Here is a 26669-nt window from a genome sequence, read left to right as displayed (position 1 = left end):
GGGGGATTTGTCTGTTCTCAGCAGTGATAGAGGCTTAAAGTGCTGTGACAGAGGTGGAGGTTAGACCTCAGAAAAAGTTTCATTTAAGCCAGTTAACCCCTGGAACAGATTGCCTGGGCAGAGTGGGGAGTATCTACTGCTGGTGGTCTTTAAGAACAGGTAAAACAGGAACCTGAACAGATGCAGGTAGACCTGATCCTAGCTTAGGACAGGGATCCCTATTAGTCTTACACTCCATGATTGTCCTTCCACAGTCTTTTCACTTAAGTTCACTGCACTTCTTCCCTGGCCTCACCTCTTACCTCCGTATTCAGATTTCAGCTCATTCCTAAAGCCTTGGCCACCCTTATACTCAAGAAATCATAGGGAATGATATAATGAGCTGGTGTCACACTCCTACTCTTTATGTGCGTTATTCTTTACTTTCACTTGCATCTTCCTTGTATATTAGGGAACATACACCACCCTGTGTGCATGCATGCATGTGCATGTGTACTTTTTAAACACAAGAAGCTCCCATTCCTGATTAGCCTTAAAAAGCCACCAAAATAAAAGTTTGGTAACACATGCTTCTTAATCAAGTTGCATCAGTACACCTCATAATGCCATTTCAGAGCTATGATGCAGTTGGTTATAGCCGAGATTGTACAGTATACAGAGGTGACACATTTCTTTCTAAAATAAAAGTATGAGTAAATACCAAATAGCAACACTAACTTACATTATGTCATCAGTTTTGAAGAGGAAATGACCCCACAGATTAATGAGGAATTCTGCCTAAGAAGTCAAAGGTATGACATAGTCTTATATTATTAAACAAGAGCTAGATATGATCTAACCTACTTCAAACAGCCCAGCCTTTGATAGAGAGAAGAGAAAAAGGCAGAGTACCAAGAGTCCATATTTATCTCTGGTGTAACACCAACGAAGCCAACAGAATTCCTTGAAGTTCGTGTGCCTCAGAGCGCCACATGGCAAGTGCCGCAGGTCGTCCTGTAAGCTGCAAGGTATGATGGATGGAAAAAGCAATGCCATTTTCCGTTCCTATTTAGGAAACGGTATACTAAGAAACACGATACCACAGGACTGTATCTCAGATAATATCTGTTTATTATTATGTAACAATTGATGTATCAATTCACTAAACAATTTTACAAATTCAAATATGAACATACTCCAGGAAGTCCTCTGGAAAGAAGAAATCACAAACTTTCCCAGGAAATTAGATTATTTTTTTTTCCTATACTGTACATACTAAATATAATTATGCTGTACATAATATACAAGTAAATACAAAGTTTTATATACAACTTTCTTGAAAAGCAGTCAGGAATTAAATAGGCTATACTTGATTTTTTTGAAATCCTAAAACTAGGAGATCACTCATCCATCTGATCAAGTCAGACTTACTATATTCATCCCCAGACTAGAGATAGTGATTCCCTTATCCTTAGCGCTGACACCAAACACGATCGTGTTCCCAGACCCCCCTGAAGGTACGTTCTAAATAGACGGACTTTAATAAATAATGACTAGGAACAGAGCACATAAATACCTTTTAATAAATTAACAAACCTGTATTTCCTTGGACATATGAGCAATAAGAAGAAATCACCTAGCATATTTTTAGAAAATACATCTAAAAATTTCTCATAGTCTGCTTCTGGCTTTACACTCCGTGACGAGGGCCACTATTTACTTGTGATGACGAGGGGTCTCTACTCTGGCCAAAGTTGTCAGCAACTGACAGCACTTCACATTTAGCAGTTTCAGACACTCTGCTCAGTATCTTTAACCCAAGTTCTGCCCTTCCAGAAGAACAAGACCCTTGCCAACGAATCGAGAACCAAGCAGTCCCAGGGAAGGGGGACTAAAGGAGCTGTTAATTTCCTACTATTTCCAGCGCAGGTCTGTGTCACCCTGTTTACATCATGCATCATTCATCTGTTGTGATGAAATGCAACCCTGCGTTTTAAAAAAAGACCTCCGTAACAGTGAGGATACTATATCTTTGTGAGAAGTGTTTCACATATTTTCCATGGGCACAAACTGCTCCTGCTTCTATTTAAATCTCTGTAGCTCTCTTGCGGGGACATCATTCACTTCAGGAAGTTCATTCAGAAGGTGTTTAGCATAAGAAGAGGAAAAGCCAGCATGGCAGCAGACAGCAACATGGCTCCTGAAGAAAAGCCGAGCACTACTCCTGCAAAAAGGGCTGTCCACAAGATCCGAATGGCCAGCCTAGTCTTTAGCTTGGCGCGAGGCTGGCAGCAGTGGGTATCTGACCACCACTTAAAGCAAGCCCAAGAGCCCTCTGGATGGGTCCCCTCACAAGACTCATCAGCCCAGCCTGTACAAGAAAGACCCTTCGAAAAATGGCCAATTCCATCTGTCAAGAGGGACCAAGGAAAAGATGACGAAAAATCCTCAGCAAAGGAGTCAATGACAATAAGAGATGCTGAAAAAAATGCAAGGGAATCAGATGAAGCCCTCAAAAAGTTCAGCATTAAAAGCAAAGAGGTGACCAAAACAGTTGTAAGCAAAGCCTACGAACGAGGAGGTGATGTTAGCCTCCTCAGTGAAAGATACGAGAATAACAACAGTAGCTCAGAGATGACCAAGCTCAAAGAAGAATCAAGCGCTATTGACAAAATTCTTAGTGGCAAATTATCTCCAACCATAAGGAGAAAGTGTTCAAACACGGTATCCGAGCTGACCAAGGGCTGGAAACAGATGGAACAAGAGGACAAAGAGGGGACTAAGGAAGAACTGCTGCTTAAGTGTCATGATGACAGCCTGGATGCAGAGGACAGTGGCTACGGGGAAGCAGAGGACAAACCCGAGCAAGAAGATAGTGACCGAGAGGTGATGGCTGTGAGGATTAAACGACCTGTGCCATCTTTGTAAGTAAAACATCTTTATTACATTATCACAAATGGTCAGCAGACCCTGAGAGAGGTACAGGTTTCCATGAGGAAGATGGGGGTGGGAGAAATGGTAGCAAATGGTCAAAGAAAAACTATTACTTTTGAAGAAAATAAATTAAAAAAAAAATCCAGGAAACCTTTCATATATTTCCCTGTGCTTAAGTAGGTAGTCAACAACATCTTACTATAGCCTTGGGTTTTGTGTGCTAATACATATTAGACACAGGAAGTTACATTTGGGAAATATTAATTATGTTTAATTTTTACACTGGATTTACTCATTCATCAAAATCACTACTTACTTCTTAGTATTTTAGTCCATATTTCAGAATAACAATTTTTACCTCATCAAAAGCCTACAGCTATTCATTTATTTCAACAAATGTTAAATCTAAAGCAATCTACATGACAAATATTATTTCCAAATACTTATTCATTATTTTGTTTAGTATAAATTGTAAATATTCTCAGGAGTAATTTGCAGAGAATGCCCAAAATAGACATGGTAGGAATTACTTTCAAGTACGTCTTAATAAAAGCTGGGTTCACTGCTTCTCTTTGGAAGCTTTCCATGGATTTGGAATTCATTAAGTCAAAGAATGGAAACTTTCATAGAAGTTGGGACCTCAAACATACATTAGAAAGCATCCAGCCTGCCTCGACATCTGTAGGATTGATTTGAATCATGCTATATGCTATAAATCATTTGACAAAAAAGAATATTTGAATCATCAACAGATTCTTCAATTCAAGGTCTCTCTTTGGGTACACTATCATAAGGGGTGGGGAGGGGGAAGTATGTTCATTGAATATGATGTTGTGGAAGTAGAAGTTCCTGACATACAGACTTCCTTATGCCTGTAAATGGCGTGAAGGAAAAGGAAGCAGAATCTGTTACTCACCTATGGAGTTATTACAGGTTCTACTTAAAATTTTGAATTAAGTAGCAAATTCATAGCATCAGACTGTTTTGAGTAATACTTCTTTCAGCAACAGGCTCATGCTTGAAGATTACTACGCAACAGCAGGTGCATATTAAATTTGGAGCCCAGGTAGTAAACAAGTAGAGTTCAGCCATAGCCATGCAGTCCTTGGGAAGTCTCCCAGAAGAGCAGAGGAACAGCAGAGGCTGGTAGAAATTCTCCAGTTTCCTCTCCCAGAGATCTCCAGCAGAACCACTTTTCCAGAAGACAGCTACAAGCAGTTGTGCTGTGGCCAGACTTGCTAATGGGCAGATGCCAAACTAATTCATCACTCTTCTGCCAGTAAAAGATTAAGAGATCCCTATGTCCAATGCTGCAAAATGGGAAACTGTAGGCAGCTGTTATAGACACAACACGCTGTTTGCTCCAGTCCTCTGGTTTACAAACTTGGTAATTCCCCAGAACAAAGGAACACGTGGTTGAGCCTGAACTGTTTTGGTGTAAAACCTCACATCTAGCTGTAAAATTGCGATGAAGGAGAGCGTAGCCTCTGGGGCCAGGCTGCACCGAGCCGTGGCCAAGACGCAGCCCATGCACTGCCCGCTGGCTTTGCTGGGCGGGGAGGACAGCCGGAGGTGCGACCTGACCCCAGGCAGCGACCGCAGAGCTCGTCTGCCTGAGCCCGCAGGGAGGGAAGAGGCTGGCACCAGGACATGGGCTCCTACCAGGAGCCATCCCGTGGTGGGGCCTGAGTCTTCACGGCTTCTATTCTGCGTCCGTCACCCGCACGCGTGCAACGCGAGCTGAGCACAAGGCAATTTGAGGCGAGAAGGCAGGGTTTTCACCCACCCAAGTAGGTTGTGTAAAGGACTAGCAAGGCAGCAGGAATCGGAGGATCAGGGCCAGTATGTTCATACTGTATCCTAATTGCCATTTCAGAAATGAAAATCTGGGACTGGCGCTGACGAAAATGGCGAAAGACTTTGTGATCCCTCTGCAAACAGGCAGGCAGGCTGCACCTTTCCTGCTGCTCGCGTTTTATACCTCACTACTAACAACTGTTTACCATGACCAACATTAGACCATGACTAACATAGTAATAGATTTCAACAATATGGTACTTTTTAGTACAGCTATCTGAACACACACAGTTATTTTAACTATTCAGACTGGGGATTAAAATGATGCTTCGGTGTACAGCTGACCAGTCATCTACCACAAGGAGCAAATGGTTAATAGCCAAACTGAAAAAAGCTCTCCAGTAACCTAGAGCTTGAAAGGTTGTGGGCCCTGCTTTTGGAAGAGACCATGTGCACTGTCCTTTGACAGAAGTTAGGACCTCAAAACAAAGATTTCACACATACAGTAGGGAAAGAGCATACAATTGCAGCAGATATGATCTGTAAATAACCTCAGTTAAAACCAATTGCTCACTTTAAAATGCCATAGTAGAAACAAAATAGCTATCTTTCTGTTAAACTTTATGTATATTTTCCCTGTATGTCTAATTTTAGTGCTGCTACCTAGGAAAGAACTGATTAGCCATATTTACAGAGGTGCAAATGATTGAATTAACACCCTCTATGTTACTTACAGCTATATCTTCCACTGAAATCTGACACAAAAGTCATTTTCTGCACTTCCAGTGCTGTTGTCAGGACTGGAATTTTTAACTACTCATTTTTTAAATTTATTTTATATTCTCAGAATACATTATTTCAGCCTGCTACTTTTATGAACCTGTCAGTGTGGCTTAATCTTCTTCAAAAAAGCCGTAAGTACATGGCTGTTAAAGCAAATCTCCCATTTTCCTCTCTATATTCCAGGAAAAAAGCATCAGTACCAGTATTTTTCTTTTCCTCGCATCAGCACCTTCATCATTTCTAGCTGCACTATTTACTGGAATAAGGTTGCTTCCTCACCAGAAGGCACGTTATCACCTACAGGCCTAGAAAATACTATTTCATTCCTGCTTAGGAGCCAAAGGGGTGCAACAGTGATATGAAACTCAAAACATTAAAAAGGGATCCATACTTTTCCCCTACAGAAAGGATCGTAGGGAACACAGAACATGGACATTGTCATCCCAGAAGTTCAGAATGCATTTGGGGTGATCATTCTGGTTAACTTACTTGATTGCTACAGGTAAAGCACTTCTTACAGTGGGTTAAATGCTCACAACGTTCATTTTGGATCCACAATCCATTGTGTAGGTGCTGTACAAACATGAAAAAAATGCTTCTACATGTATACAAGTTTACCGTGTTAACTTGTCATTAAGCTAAACAATGGGGAAAATTGCACTTCGGCCATCAGAAGCAATTAAATTAGAAGATGCATTAAAAAAAAAAAAAAAGATAGTAACAGTAAGGTTTTTCCAAACCCACATGGGGCACAATACAAGCAAAAGGATAGACAAGATGGTTTTTTTTCTCAACCACTGAGAAGAGATGATTACGATAAGAAAGGTGATAATAGTATTCAGCTAGAAAAGAGAATTGAAGGTTTCAGTAGGAAAAGAAGAGAATACTTACTAGACTGTTAAATAAAAAGAGGTAACAAAGCCTTTACAGAGCTACGCTGTCTCGCTTAATGGCTTCTTTCCCCTCAACCTGGGGAACTGAAGCCCCAGGGCTTTCTCAGGGGTCACAGCCCTTGGAGAGGAGGAGGAGCAGCAGCAGCTGGCGGGCGAGGCTGCTGGATAAGCTCTCCGTGATGGGGTCTGCTCATCAGCCCCACCGAGACTGCCGGTATCGCTTCCTCTACGCAATTTTGATTCACTTACGGTTCTCCCCCCCTTCACTGAAACCTTCCTACGTGAAAAGCTGGGGAAGCGATCCATCGGGGCTTCAGCTGGAGTTAGGACTCTGCTGGCACAGGGTTTCTACAGCTTTGGGGAGATCTGTAAGTTTCAGGAGACAAATTGCTTTGCGTACCCAAACCCTGCGCCCACAGTTCCTCTGGGCAATGAAGCCACAATTCAGGGCAAGGGGCAAAGGATCACAGCTTTCCCTTTCTCTGTATGACAACAGCTTATATACAGGAGCATTTGGTTTATTGTTGGGAAACAAGATTGTCTAGCTTTACCCCACTGATGTATTTTAATGCTTTCCTGTCAACACCTCCCTGTTAATCATTTACATGCACAAACCCACAGGTACACAGGTGCTCTGCCTACTCTCAGGACGCTCTGCAGTCACACCACAGAAGAAAGGTGCATTTACTTGGCAACACTACGTGCTTGATTCTTCTGATGCTTTTCACCATGTTGATGGGAAAGAGTACGCTGGAGCTTTTTAAATACAGTTTCTCAATATAGCTAAGCCAAGCTAATGGCAACTCCACAGCTAAAGAGTGGTCCTGCTCTCCTACTCCTACCCCTGGCACTAAGTGTCTGCACTTCTTGCTCTAGCACTGTAGTGCTGTCCAGTACTGGCATCCTTCTGGTCCACAGACCTGAACTGGGGACATCTCTATCATTCCTATTCTTTCTTTCAACAAGCTAAGTAGAAAATGAAGGAATGCCCAAGCAGCGAGGAAACAAAATTTTCTGCAGGTTTGCAGTCCCCTGTACTGTTTTGCTAACTGTATTTTGGTTCTCTGGTGTTACTGTTAATATGCAGCTGACATTACCAGGGAGGTTTCAGAGCAGCCTTCTGGGGAGTAAAAATATTAGAAAACAAATTACTTTGGCACAACCAGAGCTCAACATACTCCTTAGCTGAGCTCTGTACAGACACAATGACAGGATGTGGACAGCAGAGCGACTAGTTCAGGCTATCTATAGCTCTCCCACAATATGTGGGATTGGCCACTAAAGGAAGGAGTATCAACAGTTTATCTGCCTGGAGTCATCCAGCAATATAATGTTGCTATGCACGCACACACACACAAAAAAAATCAGTAAGACTTGTGAAGGTCTTTCCTCATCCTTTGACCTTGACACAAAACTCAGTAGCCCTGAGTTTCTTTCAGGCTTGTACTCTGCCAGTGGGAATGTGAATTTTGGACTTCAATACTTGTTCAGAACCATACTTTGAATACATAAGCATAGGCAGAGCTCCTGCACTCTGTTAGATTTTTGTTGTTGTTTCAAACATCAACATCTATTACAGGGGACAGATTTTTATAGATGCTACCCTGTTTTTCAGCCAAGAATAGCTGGGGACTCAGTCCGTACGCTTACAGTTCTTGTCGTCTATAACATCAGGGCCGGCAGATTTCAGGCTCTGCTAGGCAGGCAGAAACGGGGAGCTGTGTGACTGACTAAAGGTATAGAAAGGGCAGGTAATCAGCACCAGGCTGTTTCACCCCCTTACAGCATTAAGTCATTCTGGGCAAAAGTTTGTCAAACTGGGCTCAAATCTAGGCTGAGGGTGGTAATATAGATGAGATCAAGCTGTGATCAGCAAATTTGCTTTTGAGTACAAACTGGAACATGGACTAAAAGCCCCCAAAGAACTAACTTAGACGTAGGGAACTCATGCCACCTGGTGGTTAGCACCTCATCTGGAAAAACATGGTAACCAAGTTAATGGAAGAGATTAGTAGTAGAACTATAATTGAATGCTGAAATGCAAAGCTCAAACACCCTTTTTGTTTCTTCCAGCGCAAGCAGGTTTAGCGAAGAAGCAAGCACCAAAGCCCACAGGAAATACAGCCCCGTTAACAGCCTGAAGGACAGATGGCAAGAATGGGCCAACCAGCACATCATAACGCAGAAGCTGAATCCCTTCAGTGAGGAATTTGACCACGAGCTGGCCATGTCCACGCGCCTGCACAAAGGAGATGAAGGCTACGGCCGTCCAAAGGAAGGAACCAAAACTGCTGAAAGGGCCAGGAGAGCCGAGGCCCACATCCACCGGGAGATTAGAGACATGTGCTTCATCATTGAATCAATGGCTAAGCCACGGCGCGACGGCAAGATCCAAGTCACTTTTGGGGAACTCTTCGAGAGATACGTTCGTATTTCGGATAAGGTTGTTGGGATTCTCATGAGAGCCAGGAAACATGGGCTGGTGGACTTTGAGGGAGAAATGTTATGGCAAGGAAGGGATGATAATGTCATAATTACTTTATTAAAATAGGCATGCCACAACAAGAGCAACTTGTTTTGGAAAACCCTTCTCTACTTCTCCCTTGCTATTAGTGTTAGCACATTTCGAATACAAGATTCCCCCCGTTCACCCGCACAGAAAAGACATTGAGCTTTTTTGTGAATATGTATTTTGTAACTACTGCATGATAATGCAAGCATCTGAACGGATTTTTCTCTGTACCAGCAGGGCTTGCAGGACACTTCAGTTAATTACTACATGAAAAATAACGAGAAAAATCTATACTGAATAGAAAGTAGCTGAATATAAAAACCCATAGCAATACAAATAGCTACAAATGAATTCCAATTTTTACTCGTTCTTACATTCGAGATCTTCCCAACTGCTTAAACTGCGATATCAGGAATATAAACCATGCCAGATCAGAAGCTGAATGACAATATAAATTCAGATGAAGTTTTTGATCTGTGAAAGTGATCCTGTGTATTTCCTAATTAATCTATTTAAATGCATGTAAAAATAGTTTTATTTGAACACAGAATCAAGGATAGCACATTTGTTTCCTTTACAAACAGGATATGCAAATACTACTGCAGTATTATCTTGTGACAACTACTGACACAACTTTATCTTACATATCACATACAAACTAAGACAAAATCCTTCTTTTTATAAATGAGGTTTTATATTTAATGTATTTATATAACTAATTTATTAGTTTCATATTTAGAGTTAGGGATGGTGGACAGAAAACGCCCAACAATGTAATGCACAAAAAAGTTTTGAATAGCCATATAGAAAATACCTCCTATGCAATCTTGTGCAACATACTATCTGATTATCTATGTAAATATGGTTCTTATAAGTACGGGGGAAAATACCATGTAACATTAAGAAGTCAGGTACTTGTACTGTTGTGTAGAGTAAAAAAAGTGACTACAATCAGCATCTTCCATTGAAATGTACTTCTGTTAGAAAAGATACAGAAACAGTGTTCGTAACTAAAATCAAGTAACTTTAAGGAAAATGGTGTTTCACATTACACAGAAACACTGGCCGAATATTACAGCATTTGCTGTTTGAACCATTCTGATGTCACTGAAATAATATATTTCAGTCCAGGTGATGCTGAAGAGGAGTAAACGCTAATGAACTAATACATCTAGGTCTTAAAATTGCTTGTATTATGCACAAATCGGAGACCTCTGTAAGGTCTCTTAGTGATTACATTGTTACTGGATATAATGCTTACTGGATTATATAGATCACTGTTTCTCTAAACTGCTATTGTAAAAATTGCTATCCTAGTAAAAATGTGCTTCACGTGAAAAGCATTTGTTTCAGAGCATGATGCCTAGGCAAGTAATTTCCATAATGAAAAATAAATGTTTTTTTCCCCATAAGATTCTTTCAAACTGAAAGAGCAAATATCTTCTTACAGAAGAAAAGGTATATGAACATCTTGTCTCTGTGATTAAACAAGTATTGCTAACTTATTATAGGAGTACAGGTACTCCAGTTTGAAGCTGCAATGAACACATAAATCAAATATTTTATAAGTTAGTGATGCAAGAACTGGTTATGTCTATTGTAAGTTTATGTAAATCATTAATATTTTAGGCACAGTTATATGTTGTGAATCTAAGGAAGAACAAAAAATTAATTGTAGGATAGATTCAGTGGAACTTATTTAACGATGTTTTCTTGCGATCTCTGACTACTCAAACTGACCTGCAAAACTGACCTCTAAGTGTAATACTTGCATATCAGAATATTTACCTGCATATTCTTACCTTACTCTTTACATCTTTATATAATGACCTTTACAGCTGTCTAAATTGTCTCGAGGAAATTTGGTTGTCAAAGGAATCCATGAACTATAAATAAAACCCTAATTGATTATTTCTTGGGTTATTCTTCCCACACACTAGAGAAGAAATACATGTGCATATTCTGTGAAGTAAAACATCAGTATGTTTTTTCAAAATATAAGTACAGTCTCCTGTTCACAGATAGTTAAAAGTATTTCCCTGTGAAGGTTTCTCTGTCCAAAGCACCAGAGCAAGATTCCAGAGTGCACGGAAATGAAACAGTTCTTATACAAGATACCTGTACAATGAATACACACTAAAGGCACATAAGTGTTAAGTGAATTACATATTTCTGCTCACGAGAACGCTCATCCTACCACAGGACAACGCAGCAGAGATACAGTTCACCACAGATATTTTTGTCAGTGTTATGTTCATATGTGACTTAAAGCCCACGAGCACCTCACCATTGTATGAGGAATCATATACATCTACTATCATTCACTGACCTGAGACAGCAGGAGTGATATATTTTTGTACTGAAACACGCAAACCATAGTATACCACTAAGAGGTGCATTTCAATATTATGCATGTTTACCGCATGTAATAAGAGCTTGTGCTTTGATATGAAGTCTATGCCATCTACTACTTCACCTTCAGGGAAACATCTGGAATACAATTAGGAATTCCAACATCTGGAATAAAAAAACCCTTCCTGGCTTCGGTCTTGAGCCAACAAACTAGCCTGTAGAAACTAAAGAGTAAATTAAGTTTTTCCACTTCTTGCTCCCTGTTCCATAGGAACATGGAAGTTTGAGTGCGTCTTCTACTTTATCTTCTACTTGCTGAGCACTGCTTCTAATGAGGAAATCCTTACACAAAAGGAAGGCAGCAATTGTTGCCAACAATTTTCATTCACAACAGCCATCTCTGCCTTGTTGCATGCCTACTGACAAAAAAGGCTGGGCTGACTGGATCACAAACAGATTTAGCTCTGGCGTTTTACTGCTCTCACCCCATACGATGCAGGGAGGCAGACACCTAACTTGAACTGAATAAACTGCTGACATTCCCAAATGCAGCCATCTTCCTCCAGGTTCATTAGGGCAAGTTAAGTATTTACTTTGGAGGCAACAATTGGTCCTGACCCAGTCTTAATATCTGAAATTTAGGCATATCTGCACCTAAGTTAACGCTGAGATTCATAAAAGTTTCATCCATTTAAACACTTGCAAGCAACAGATGATTGACATTTGACTTTTCTGCAGGCTCCTGCATGCCCACCAGAAGTCACTGTGGACAAGACTATGCTTTAACAGTTTCATATAATGTGTATACTAATACTGGGGGCAAGAGAGGCAAGGACAGACCTAAGCTCCAGGACAAACTTCTCAGCTGAATGGTAATTCAGTGACAGAGGCAATGGGGAACCTTCCCATTTTCTTCTTTATGGAACATAGCACAGAGAATTGAACTTCTGTAACTTATTCAAACACATTCAGCAACAGAATGGACCAGTGGCACTCTACTACTTGAATCTCAATATTTCATTTAGCTGATGTCTTCTTGCATATTGGAACGCTCAGATAGATGTATGTGCATTTGTACTTACCATATAGGATAAAAACAAGATTATAGGTTGAGGAAGGTAGCATTAGATCAATTGACATTTGAGGGGAAAAAAAGACTAGCCTTCAAGCTCACAAGCCCTCTTCAAATCTCTCCTTGCCTTGAAATCCTTAGATCAGCTGTGTAACAATGTAATCACTAATATACATCATAAATCTATAGCTCACTGCAGATAATTTCTTAAGCCTCCCATTCATAGTCATCCCAATGCAACATTAAAAACTTTATGCAACAACAACAAAAAAAACCCAAAACTTTTTCCATTTTTCCAATCAAAATATTTCCAACTGGCTATGAAAACCATTCACGTGATATGACTATTGATTTGCCCCATACTGTCCTCCATCATTTACCTTTGAGTAGGCAGTACCATGCAAAGCCTTGTGAAGTATGAAAATTATCTACAGTTTGTGTGAGACATATTAAATATTGATATAATTTATGATGTATGGAAGTGTTTCATGTAGGTTAAATGTTTTATAACTTTTTTTTAACATAAAGATGTGTGACAAATTTATCCATGCAAAGTAGGTAGAGAAAATAAATCTGAATTCCTTAAAAAACAACTAAAGTACTCCATAAATTATCCAGTCTAACTCTTCTACTATATTGTAACTGTTACATTCCTGTGAAAATAGAGTGACCTCTGCTGAATAGAAATATTCTACCTAAATTCTAAGTAGTAAGATGATAAAGGTCAGAAACTGCTTGATTACAGCAGTCTTTGTAGATTTTATTTAAGACTTTGCTTTCCTATTTCTGACTTGCTTCAAAAATAAAATCCTTAACCTTTCAGATAAAGAGTGAGCAACTCTTAGTTACTCTCATGGTAGCTTAGCACATTATTTTCTTAAATACTGTATTCACCCCTCAAATGTTTTATTTGAAACAAATTTCCTTGTGATAAATAACATTTCCCTCATTTTCCTGTCTGAGGCTTCTGTTGTTCTTGCAAGTGTTGTGTAGTTTGCTAGGAAAGCAAAGGTCCTTCCTTGGTATTTAAAAACTTGTCTCTTCTTCTGTAGGAACTGAGGTACATTTTCCATATTCTGAATGTATGTTTCAGGCTTAAGTGACAGCATGGAATTTGTATCAGAAGAAATAAATCTGACTTTCACACCTTTGTATTTTTTCAAGTTGTACAACAGTTGCTGCAGTGGCTTGAAGTGAGTGGATGATTCACTGGATGTGTATCTCACCTGCTGGAAATCAGCTCCCTCCTCCATGGCAGTAATTCCTTCTTTAAAATGTTTCTGTACAGCCAGGGTTCAGTATTACAGCTCATTTTTAAAACAAGGGAAGGCTACTGAAATAAAATTAGCTGAAGTGGAAAGTATAACATTTGTGGTGAGATGTTCAATCATCATGATCACAGAACAAATACTGACAAGCCCCGCTGCCACAGATACTTCAGCTGCTATGTGTACACTGCACCTCACCAACATCTCAACTGAAGTCGTTCCTGCCACCACAGCGCACACTGAAAGCAGTTTAGTGTTCAACAGTATGTGTACTACCAGCAGCATAACTATTACAACAGAAACTCAACAAGCATTACAAAGCTTGCCAGATAAGCAGGACAGCAGAAAGCAGAGCTTAAACAGACCTGACACTGGTGATACTGCAGGGGGCCAGCCAGCAGGACCGCTTTGGTTTGTACACACTACACTAAGTGGACACCACTCAGCTGGACTCTCTCTGCTCCAGTACCACAGTGTAGCTCTATTTCATACTGCAGTAGCAGTACCCTTAAGGGGAGAAAGAGCAGAGGTTTGTTCCCTTAATTGAGCTCCCTATTGCTGTGACAATAGTAAAACACCCTGATAACATGTGTTCATTTACAAAGGAAGAACATAAAAGTGAGATTTAAGATTCAAGTCCTGAATGAGGAATACTGGGGAGTATCCAAATCAAGATTATTAGTTTTTTAATTTGAAATTGAGTGAGGAAAAAAAAATTTTTACTCCTCTTCAAAGACTGGATTTTATGCAGACATGCCAACTCCCATACAAAAAAAAAAATCTAATGTAGTATACGTAGGTGAGCAGGAGGATGGAAGCACAACCCATATGTGAGAAATCATGTCCTTTTGCAGATTACACAAAAGCAGTAATTAACATAAATAGGATTTGAGCTGAAAGATGATGCGGTAAGAAACCCAGGTATCTGAGCAAAACACCAAGTTAGTCAATGAATACATCTGAGCACTGTATGCTGAGACAGAGTCTTCTGGCACCGAACTCTTTCAAAATGTAGCTCATAAAGCCTTCAGCATATGTCAAACCTCAACTCTTTACAATCATAGAAGCAAACAGTGCCAAGAAAGATGGAAAGGAATTATACTGCAGAAAATTCATATTGAATTGAAGGCAGGAGGTACATCAAAGACAGTGCCTTTGATCTCATCTATAGAGTCTTTTACATGTGTCATACAGAAGTTAACTACACCTTTGCTTAACAAAATTCACGGTCTTTCATTAATAGACATTCATTACACTCTGTCGATCCTTTACCCAGCTAGTCACATCACTAAGTGTTACCACAGTCATTTATACTTTAAACTTGAATGTCTTTCTGTTCCTTAACTAATTTAGTATTTATACAAGTGTGATTACTACTGTACTGCTTACTATACTGTTCTTGATTTCCACTTTTCTTTCCCCCCATGTGCTTTTCCAAGACTGGTCCAGTACTCAGAGATATTCAGCTATTGAAGATTTTCTGTGCTTTTATATAATTCTTCAAAGTATAATTCTTTATGAAATTCTTCACAGTAGCATTTAAAATCTAAAATAGGCTTTATTTGCAATATGAGCTTAAGATAGAGATTAAGCACTTGAATTAATGGGTTTTGTCAGCAAGGATAATCTGAGACTTTTTTTTTCTTTTTTTCCCCTCTTGAAAACAGCTGAAGACAGCGTATTTCACTCTCACCACTTCCCACTGGGCTTTCAAAAACCAAAAATCCCAAAAAGGATAAGCAAATGCATCCTACATATTCAGTAAAGTTATTAAATCAACAGCAATAATCTGCATTTGTGCTTCTAAGTAAACTCCAACTTCTAAATAAACTCCAACTCAAGTTTATTTTTACATATATTTAGATTTATTTGCTATACATCACTGTGACCTTATAGTACTTAAAATCCACTACAGGATTTTTTTGTTGTTGTAATAATGAGTCTTAACTCCACAAAGACAATAATACTGCTGTGGAAGACCAAAGGGGAGAAAAGCCATTTAAATTTATTTACAGTTCCTTATTTTGTAAACATTTAGTCTACACATTGCACTACGTTCTAATAAGGATAAAGAGCTATACATAGAGACAGGAAACAAAGCCCTGTATTTCTATTCATATTGAGCATTAGCATATTATAGATGAAACATCTGCCCTTTCTCATTACCATAGCAGTAAGCTGTCTTCAAATAAGTTTTTAAAACTTTCCAGAGATGTAAATATTTTGAAATAATATACAACTACTTCTACTTAAGCCAACCCATTTGGCTTTTATTCCATTTCTAGAATAATTTAAAGTGCTAGAAGCAACCCGTCAATCAACACTTTTCTATAATAACAAAACTACTTTAAACATTAATTTACAAGATAATATACAATGTTCATCCGAAATAGCTGAAATTTCAGCACAAAGTCAGTCACTGTCACACTTAACAGCAATTTTTTTTTTGTTTTGGTTTTGCAGAACATAGAATAAAAGCTTTGAAACAAACAGTTTTGTTGAGCTGTTATTGCCACAATGGCTTATCAGTTTTCTTACAAAAGTGGACAAGAGCTACTGGAACTGTATTCTAGCCTGTCTTTTTTTTTTTTTTTTTTTTGAGGTCACATGACAGTAAGTTTGCATATTCCACGAGTCTACTGAATTACAATATTGTCTACCTATAGTACATTATCTCATTTTAATCAGAGCTGGTGCTAACTGTAAATTTACAACATAGACCCACTCAAAAAACATCACAACTATTTTTTTTTTCTTTGGACAGGAATAAGCTATATTCTTGGAGTTGATGTGCTACACGGCTACAACAGTATAACAGTATATATCTGACACTTTATGTTGAAGAAAGATGCATCTGTTTCTGTACTTTTAATGCCCTACTATAGCTACCAATTGTTCACTGAGTTTTGCTTGCTTTAGCCTTTTAATTTTGTGGAACTATCATATTCTTACATTCCCTTGCTATTTTATAAGTCCTTGCCACGTAGCTCAATATTGTCAGTATTTGTCCCAAACCTGCAGATCATTAACAGCATGTGCAAAACACTCCTTAATACAATCGGCATGCAGCTAGAACACGTATTAACTGACTTTTTTCTAAACATGAACAATAAATAAGACAAGTGGCACTGTTGACTTTGGATATCTTCTAAATTCACCATATGCGTTCCGGTATACATTAAGAAGGAATGTTAGGTTTCTCTTTGATTTGTGGCACCATATGAATTAACCCATCATTGGTCCGGACTAATCTCTGCAGTACTGATGCCAAATACCCACACGCAGCTTTCTTATATAGGTTCACAGAGGGCAACTTCATTCATAGACACAATTTGAATACAAAAATAATAACCTATATTCAATGAAGCAGCCCCCTAGCAGGATTGCAGAAAGGTGTGTGTGGGAAACCTGGGAGGCAACTGTAATAAGGATAAGAAAATTTTGTAGGCTGCAAGGCTCAAAGTAACTAATGTTAATTTTTAGTCCACATGGTCTGTATTTTGTAAAAGTGTCTACGGCTTAGAAAAAGTAGGACGGTATATTACAGATGTGAGAGCATGAAAAAAGTCTGCTATTTCAAAATAATAACTAGATGGCCACGCTGAAAACTTACAAAAAATCAAAAAGGTAAAATGGTGCATTATATTGCTCCTAGGGATTTTTGAGCTGCACTGATTCTTGTCAGGTTTGGGACAATACCCTGTAGAAATAGTTAAATACTCATTCAAAACCCCAAATTTCTATGTCTTGGATAATGAAGTCTTCTCGCTTAGAAAGTGTATGATTCCCAAATGTTTTACATGAATGACTTCTTCCATGGTAGAGATCACCATCGAGCCAAAGAGCAAACTCCCCTCTGCAAGACAGACAATATATTAAAGCAAAAGACTGAGGGAGTAAGCAATAAACTTATGAACATATTTTTCATTCAGAATTCTGAAATGAGGAGGAATTATAGAATTCTTTTTCAACACAAGTACCTCATAGCTGTTGATAAATTTGAAGCTGCAAAGACTTTTTTTTACTATTTATTATTAATTTGGGAATATCCCTCTTTCAGATATTCTAAAATAAAAAGCTAACCAGAATTCCTCAGTGTTCAGCCCCTTCCATTTGTATTAAAAACCCCCACATAACAGTACTCTTATATGTGAGGAGAACACTGATAACAAATAAAGGAAACATCCCAGAAGCTTACACACTTGCATGGGGGGAAAAAAAAGGGGTGAGACAACATAAAATTTCTGAAGACACTGGCATGTCCTGGGATGGTACAGTTTCAGTTCAAGCCTCTTCTAGTTGCACATAATTTTCACATTTACGTACCTTCAGAATCATACTATCTTGTGTCCATTCTGAATATGCCAAGACACACACCCAAGAGCAGCAGCCAAGGCATCATAACTTTGCAGGGCTGAAACATGCCACACTATGCTGAAGACAAACCTCCTGTTTAAGTTTCCTGAACATAGGAAGCTAAACATCTGACATACTAAATCTTTCTTGGGTGGTAACTGTTGAGTCCAGAGCTATCAAACTGAAGTCAGTTCCAAATTTTCTTTTCAAAGGCATGCAGACTTACATACTTTTAATAGACTCTAATGACAAAAAGGAATCATAGCTTACCCTCCTCCACCGAAAGCAAGGGAGTCCATGTCTCCTTTAATGAAGAACATGTTGTCTCCTGTCCATTTGAAAACCTAATTAAAAAAAACCACAAACCAAACCAGACTAGTCAGTTAAAATATCTGAACTTTTTGTTTGGGTGGAAGAGAAACCAAACACCAGTAAATACAGACTATGGGTAAATACAGACCAGTAAATACAGACCAATTTAATGGCCTCTTAAATAAAATTTAATGTAAACTTTACACAGAAGTTCACACAGAAAATCTAGGGAAAAGATACATGGAGACAAAAATTCTCTTACATTTTATACTATTTAAAATAAGACCATTCCAAAATAGGTGGTCTTGGAGCACTGAAACTTCCACACAATGAAAAATAGCAAGAAAATATGCTTAGGTTAGATGATATGCCCTTTAAAAGGATGTAGTTTATGAATTTTCAGACAGATATCTGGCAGAATTTAGAATAGTATAAAAATCTTCAGTACAACAAAAAAGTCAGGTTGAATATGTTTTTCAGTCTGCAAACACTACCAATTTACTGTCCACTTACAGATTCTGTGGAAAAACTAGTACAATTACATTTTTTGGGCCAACTCCTGGAATGTTTCCGATTATTTACTGTTAGATTTATTCAGTAAGTATCTTAATATAATGCATATGGGGGAGAAGAGCAAAAGCATACAAAGTTATTACTACTTACCTCAAAATCTGGAGAAAAAGTAAACATAAAGGTCTCTCCAGTCCCATAAAAGCCATCACTCACTTTAAATGGTTCAGATGCAAGCGCACCAAAAACCTGTAAGCAAAAATATGCAAGAGAAAATACTTAAGAAAAACTACACAGCATCTGAGAATCTCTAATGATAGTAACTGATAAACAAATGAGGTTGTAAACGTTGCCAGATTTGGCATTCACTACAGGATAAGCCTTGCATGGTATCACGGTTCCAAGTGCATTGATTAAGATATGGTATGGCGCTTTGTGGTACAATAAAAAGAAGGTGAGAGGACTCTTTCTCAATAAAAAGTGAACATCGATAAAATCAAAGGCACAAAAACAAAACTGAAAATTTCCTGAGAAACAATGTACATATTTTTAAAATCTCAGCTCAAGAGGTTCTGCTCCTTCATATGTACCTCCTCTTCCACTTCAACTAGGCTATTTTCAGCAAGTTCCTACCTGTAACCGAGTTATTTTTCATGTAATTTATTCATTCCAATCCAAATAACAGGTAAGCACTGCTTACCATGTCTTACAACAGAGACAGATTTTAACTGTCTCTGTTTAAGCCTTTGCTGGGTAGTAAAAGTATTTATAATATTCAGTAATATGAACATTACAACAGTAGTTAAAAAGGTCTAAAGACTGATTATTGGATTTTTAAACCTGATTAAAGTAGTATCAGTTTCTTAGGAACTAGAATAACTAGAAAAAACCCCAACCCTGCATAATTATAAAAAAAAAAAAAAATCAACTATACCACAATGAAGTACAACCCTCCCAAAATCAGTATTTCTGTTGCTACTAGGAAGCTTGCTTCAACATCTGCAAGAGCAGAGAAGATGTAAGTACCAAAGCACTCCACTAGCGTGCACTCATTTGTCTGTATGAGAAAGAAGAAAACCAAAATGAAGTTTCTGTGGTTTTGTTCACATTAAACAGTGAGTTTGAGAAGCATGGGACTGATGACAGTGAGACATTAAAGCTAGTGTCCTGACTTGGATTATGTTCAGGATATAAAGTAGAAATTATTTTCTTCTGCCCATCCTAAGAAACTCCTTGGCTGTAGGTAGGTTTTCCAAGCATTCCTTTCCATGTTGAGCTCTATAGTAGCTGTTAACAAACACAAAACTAGGTGAGCGTGAACTTAAGATCAGAAACTCTAGGATTATATACAGCTGTCAGGCTTCTAATAAAGACTGCCCCAGCTCAATTTTGAGTTATCAGTTCAGAACAACCACTGTTAGAAAATTCCTTATTTTTCAGGACTTTTGTGTGGTCTGGAAAGTTTCTTGTTCAGAAACTTCTAATTGAAATAGAAGAGAGAAAGCCTGAAAGAAGTGTCATGTAAAGAAAAGATGTGCTCATTATGAAACAAAACACCCTCCTGCCCTCAATACACAATCTTCCACTGACTAGTTATGAGAAAAAAAAAAAATGCTAGTCCTCTAAAGAATAACAGGGATAGTTTTCTTCACACATCCTGATAATGCGCATCATTGTTTAGCAACATAACGTTTTTTAGGGTTGTATTTGGTTACTTCAGTGTCACAAAACAATTACCTCCAACCCTGACTTCATGCATATTTTCTGCAACAACAGAATTTGAACTTCAAGACAGTATTTCATTTTTACCTCATCTTTACTACCTGTTCCATTAACTGTAACTGTTAAGGTTAAAAATTAAAGATGAAGGAGTCAGAAAGAATGCATAACTGCTGTAGTCTATTCTGTCTATTGCTGGAGTTCTGCAGAAACCAGTACTCAAATTTTTTTTTTCTTTTTCTCCTTTTTATTTGTTACCTTTGCATATGTAATCTCTAAAACGCAGAATTGGTGAGACTTTTTTCCTTCTTGTGATTTCAAGTGTCTGGGGCAGTAGGCTAGACTTCAGAAACCTGGGTGTAACTTTTCTCTGTCAAACATTTTATGACCTTCAACTGTGCTTACTGTACGCAGGTAACTGAACTTAAATAGAGCATCTTTTAGAATAAAAATCCATAATGAATTAAAATGAAGAAAGTGATTCATGAACAGAACAAAATCGGCTGCTGAAATAAAGAAAACTCCATGTTTAAATAACTACATGAATATTTTCCAGCAACTCCACAGCAGTGTGAAGCCATTGAACCCTTCCAATTATTTCTTAAATTATATGTAGCTTCAAATTATCTGAGTCTCTGGATCCTAAGTTCTTTTAAGGGCTCAAGTTATTCTTTGAAGAGCAGCTCCGGTAGCTACCTTCGGGTAGCTAAGACATGTCTTAGTTCAGATCAATACCCTCAGGGCTGACATTACATCTAGTAAGTAAATACAAGTAAAAAATGAAGTAAATATAAGATTTCATTAACAATTGACATTCCTTGAGAGGAATTAACCTTCTGTTAGAGCAACATACAGAGTTGTGCCAATCCTAAACTACCTCAGTTCAGCCTCTACACAGATACGAACTTGTCACACAACACTTATTTCACTGTTTGAGTCAGATCACCTCAGGGCTGTTATCTGTATACCAGTAAAACACAAAGCTAGTACATCCTAACTGTATGGAAAACCTTACATGTTTTACTTAAGAGACTCTGAAGCTTGATTAATATACAGATACAGGAGTATTTTATTTCTAATTATAGAATAACTTAGGTTACAAAGAACCTCAGATGGCTTCTCATACAGTTCCCTACTCAAAGGGGGACTAATTCTGAAGCTATATTGGGTTGACTCAGTCTTGTCCAGTCAAGCTTTCAGTACCTCCAGGAATCAGCATTCCATAACCTCTCTATGTACATGTTCTATATGCTTCCATCAACAAATCTGGGTCTTGAAAGATCACGTTTTTGCTATAAGCAACATTAAAAGAATCAGGCTTTATAGCAGACCAGTTTGCTTCCCAATAGTTATTTTAGTCGTTTGAGAAGTGATGTCTATAGGGTTTGTGCATGAGATCGGATTGTTGTAGCTAGTTGTTGGGAGTGGGTACCTAAAACTCCCAAGTTCTAGGCTCCACGTCTCACCCTTTTCTAGTATATATAATACAATCTGAAGAATGACTTACTGTAAAACTAGACAGTCTTTTGGGTGGTTAATTGCATTAATTCCACTTCCGGAACACCACTTGTTTAGCGACTCGTGTTCAGGAATTGGGTGTTAATTTCTTTTTAAATGGCTGTCAGAGTAGACACCAGAGCTTGGTGTCTTCACTAACAGAAGCACATACCAGTAGATAGACAGCCGGTCCATAACAACTGTAATGTAGATATCTATAGATTTCTTGGGCACCTTTATTAGAGGATCTCCTAGAATTGACTACAGCAGGAAATTTAGGTGGGTTCAGATTCCAACCTTCAACTAGACAATGTTCAGCTTTTACACAAATAAAGCTTCAGTTTGTGAAAGCTGAGTGTTTTGGCTGCTTTTTTTGATGGCCCTTTAAGTAAAATTGTTAATTGGTTTTAAAAATAAGTCAAGATTGGAGAAGATTTTGGGGAAAAAAAAAAAAAGAAAAATAGGGTGAGGCTTAGTAGCCTTTAATGAACCATATTATGAAAAGTTACAAGGTACACTTGCTGCTTACTCAACCTAATGTCAACATCAGATAAAGGCTGTCTTCATAAACATGGACAACAAAGAACAGGGTCTCAGAGGAAGTAGTCCAGCAAATAAATTAATTCTAGTTTGAAGGAAAAGTACCTCAACCAAAGATAAGAAAACTGGTATCTTTCATAAACATAGAAATTACAAGGTGCGCAGAACAAGGAATGCCAAAAAGGAGTGAGAAGGTATGCTCAGCAAGAGGCAAGAAACTATCTGGTCATAATTCTGTCATTCTTCAAAAAGGCTGAATCTCATTTGGGATCTTCTCTGAACTAGATAACTTAGAAAACAGGCAGTGATCTCGGAGCATAAAATATGAAAACACCTGGTCTCTCTTAAAACACATTCTGGAAGGACATAAATAGTATTTATCTTAGCATATTGCTTGTGAACTATTTCTGGATACACTTTCCTATAAAAAAGTACTCAGATTCTTTTTCAGTCATGGAAAGCAGTTTTATAGGACTATCTGCCAGGAAGGTACAAGATATTAAAGATAAATTAACTGCTTTCAAAAAAATCAATAGCTGCTTTAGAAAATGGATGACCCTGATTAATTACCAAAGGGCACAGTAGGCTACCATTGTCTTATTTTTCACGATTGTAGATCCTTGCATCAAGAGGAGAAAGACTCTACAGTGTATTTCCATAGGTTTTGATTTCAAAGATAGTGTAAAATTAATTTTCAGCTGTCAAATGCAAAGACATTTCTCATTAATAGCTTCAGAGGCAGAACTACTGAAAACACCACTCTCACTACATTGGTGAAGGACTCAGCATGTAAAACTCGTCTGAACTTTTCCTTCTGTAGCATATGTTGCATGCTGAATACACATGGATTTCACTCAGTCTTGTGCGGAACCTAGGTAAGATCTGGCGTACACTGTGAAAGATGTAAGTTCAGGTGGCTACTTGTCCCAAAAGTCCAAGGAATGCTTTCATACATGTTCCTGGGCATGAGCCTGTAAGTTGAGATTTGTCATGGTTTTCTTCACAAAATAATTATGACATGACTATGAATTCCCTGTTTTGGTTGGGCAACCATGATACTTTTTGAACATTCAAGTTGAGATATTCATATATGGAAGGTCATCTAAATACTTCCAGCAACAGAACAATACTACATGCTGGTGACAAGACAGCCCTGTCAGAAAAAGGGATATTTTCTTTCCGAGCCAGATAATCAGGTACTAGGAAGTAGATATCTTACAAATTATTCTTCAGAAGCTAATAAGGGAATCGGAGAAGGAAAGTTACCAAAGTATGTTTAAGAGGCTGATGGGTATGTTGAGACATCTCAAGTCTATTGAACAGTTTTTATCTTCAAGACTAAAGAGTAAATGAAGAAAAGTTCCCTTTTAAAGAACTTCTAGGAAAGAGTGCTCTACTAGCAAAGATTTAGCAGGGATTTTTCTTTTTAAGGGATCCCTGAGGCAGGAAACAGAAGGAAAAAACAAGTTGTGACTTGAATTAGAAAACATACCCTTCATTTACAGTTTTCAGACCCTCTGAATGATATAAGCCCATGCTTCCTGAAAATAAACAGTGCTTACCGAAGTGGGACAGATAAGCGAAGTAAATGCCACAGATTTTGCAGTGGTTCTGTCAATTCTTCATGACAGCAGTAACTTGCTTCCACGAGAGAGCACAGAAGTTTCAGAAAGAAAGAATCAAAAAGTCTCATGCTGCCTGTAACTTTCCCTTGTTATTAGAATACTCAAGAGAAGATGTTTGCTATTCAAATGGTGAGATGTGATCCACTTTCTGGAATCCACACCGCAGTCAAAGGAGAATAGAGCACAACTGCAGACTCAAGGAACAAAAATTCATTATGCAGCAAAGATCCCGCAGCCCTTGAATGGGAGAGAGATGTTGGCTGCAGCCACAGAATGTACCAAGAAGCATTGGCCGCAGCTAGCAATGACATTCCAACTCAACAAGATCTTCTGGCATCACAAAGTTTTAGAGGCTATATTTCTCGTGCTTTAAGTGCATTAAAAAAATGAATATTAAAAGTAAATTCAGTAATTGGTTATCATGAGACTCATGCATTGTGACAGCGAACTTCTATCATTAAAGTATTTCCTAGAAATGTAGTATGTCAGAGGATGGCTTGACAGTGGAACAAGTTTTTAAAAGCCTCTACATAACTATCAAGAAGAAAACCAGCTTGATGCACACAATTTTATCTCCCACGATGGACTGATGCATCAGCTATTCCTTTATACTCCTCAAATATTTTTCTTGATGGGTCTCCTACCTCCACACAAACATTTTCCTACCTGTCCATCACTATCCTTGATAACCAACAGCACAGGCGTATCTAATCCCAGCATAGTTCGATACAAAGTCTTCAAGCTCATGCCATGCTTTGCAGTACTGTAGACAAGAGTCCATGGATATCCAATGGTCCGTGGTGGAAGAGACTTTGTGAGCTGTTAACAAGATAATGACAATTCTCTTATTTAATACATTTCTTACTACTTTTAAGAATATATTACATATAAATGAAAGCTGATTATGTTCTTCTGCACTACTAAAGTGGCCTTAAAAGCTAGTTTAAAACTTCAGACCAACTCTAAAGTTTCTCATATATATTTTTGATCCCTGGTCTCTCAAGCAGGTTTCTTTTCCTACCTCTATCAGTGATCTGCAGGAGAAGAATGATTTACCAACTGAACGTGTTTGGCGAGGTCTCTAAAAGGTTTATCTAAAGACAGTAAAACCACATAGTTATTTTTGCATAACAATACTATGTCTCAGTACTGCGAACTAGATCACTCAAGTCAACAGGTAACAAGCTGAAGGTTAAAGGATGCTTGCTCTCCTCCTGTTCCTGTGCCTCTGAACGCAATCAGCGTTGATCCAAACCTTCAATAAACACATTTAATGAGATGACTCTGGACTGGACAGCAAGAACTGCAGTGAGAGCCAAGCTGTTTTCAAGGAAAATGAAATAAAGGGCAAAGACACAGACTAGTGTGGTCATGGTGTATTGAAAGTTATGATAAGAAAAAAAGTAACATTTTATCTATGAATTGAGTTGTGCTTATGCATTTAATATCACACAAGGTCTTCCTCCTGGTGTGTTTTACATTATGGCCAAAGCATTTGTGATATGTATGTAATTTTTCAGTATTGTACCTTAATGTAAGTTAATACCTTTTCAATTTGTTCTGGCTGCAGTAATTCACTGGGGTCGCTAAGATTTGGCCGGAATGCTTCAGACTCCAGGTCTGTTTTGATATTTGTTGCCTGTTTAGAATTGATATCTTCTCTTGTTGTTATCTACAAAAAGAACAAGAAGAAAATAAGTATTCACAATTCTGTTAGCAGGGAAGATAAACTCTGCAGGTTTAAGATCATACAGTTACCGATTTACAGTTATGCAACTCCTTCAGAAGTTAAGAAGTCCGTTAGATTTGATCTGACCAAGATTTCCACTGCTTCCAACAGCAAGCTGGTACTCAACTATATACTAACAATAAATTACACAGACACCTACTCAGAAGAAAGCTATGGTTTTATGCTAAAAAGAAAAAGCGACAAAAAAAACCCCCACAAAAAAGTTCTCATACACAGCTGAAGGACTTCAAATGCGTTTCAGAGGTCAGCTTACAAAGTGCTTGCATTTTAATACTAACATAGCATTTACATTAAATGCAATTAAGAAACCCAGACAGAAAAGGAATTGAAACTTCAACATGGACATTTCTCAGTAGTTTATGAATCAATACTCTTTTAGAGTACTTGTGAAAGTTTTCAGATATCTAGTAGGCATGTGGAAAGACTGCTGTCAAGTATTTTGAGTAAAGCATCTGAACAGAGCCCTAGGAATATTGCTGTTCCATGAACTGATTTGCTGGAGTACTTACAGGAATCAAAGAAGAAAGAATTGAGAGGGTGGGGAGGGAAAAGCAGCAGTAATACTTATGCTGCATAGTGAGCTTTGGGGTCTGGCAAAGAAGCACTATGCACGAAGATCCTGTAGTAGTTTAAAATAACTGCCCCATACATCCACCATTTAGTATAGGTGGCAGAAGGCCACAAAATTCCTCATGAGATATCATAGTTTACGACAACTTCTTACCCCAGTCCACATTCATTGACACTTTCAAGCTAAAGTGCCACGTGTT

The 26669-nt window shown here is 38.2% G+C and overlaps 2 protein-coding genes across 16 annotated transcripts in view; one reads left to right on the top strand and one right to left on the bottom strand.

Annotated features, from left to right (window-relative positions):
* The window catches only part of OXR1 (oxidation resistance 1), a 442087-nt gene that overhangs the window by 66123 nt on the left and 349295 nt on the right, over nt 1-26669 (bottom strand). For 4 of the 15 annotated variants that reach the window (XM_075495124.1, XM_075495123.1, XM_075495122.1 and 1 more), the window contains 5 exons: nt 25696-25821; nt 24816-24968; nt 18922-19017; nt 18217-18290; nt 15256-17446 (listed from right to left, as the gene is read on the bottom strand). In XM_075495124.1, the coding sequence (XP_075351239.1) occupies nt 17311-17446; nt 18217-18290; nt 18922-19017; nt 24816-24968; nt 25696-25821 (585 nt within the window). In that variant the 3' untranslated portion in view covers nt 15256-17310. Of the gene's footprint in view, nt 1-15245; nt 17447-18216; nt 18291-18921; nt 19018-24815; nt 24969-25695; nt 25822-26669 lie in introns of those variants that run through there. The other 11 variants (XM_075495116.1, XM_075495128.1, XM_075495126.1 and 8 more) reach the window with 9 other exon arrangements.
* On the top strand, nt 2155-8937 carry ABRA (actin binding Rho activating protein). The gene is made up of 2 exons (XM_075495113.1): nt 2155-2903; nt 8460-8937. The coding sequence occupies exons 1-2, from the start codon at nt 2155-2157 to the stop codon at nt 8935-8937; spliced, it is 1227 nt and encodes a 408-aa protein (XP_075351228.1).

Source organism: Mycteria americana, chromosome 2 (assembly GCF_035582795.1).
Source record: "Mycteria americana isolate JAX WOST 10 ecotype Jacksonville Zoo and Gardens chromosome 2, USCA_MyAme_1.0, whole genome shotgun sequence".
In the NCBI taxonomy this organism is placed as follows: domain Eukaryota; kingdom Metazoa; phylum Chordata; class Aves; order Ciconiiformes; family Ciconiidae; genus Mycteria; species Mycteria americana.
The sequence above is the reverse complement of the archived record's forward strand: the minus strand, read 5'-3'. Positions and strand labels throughout refer to the sequence as shown.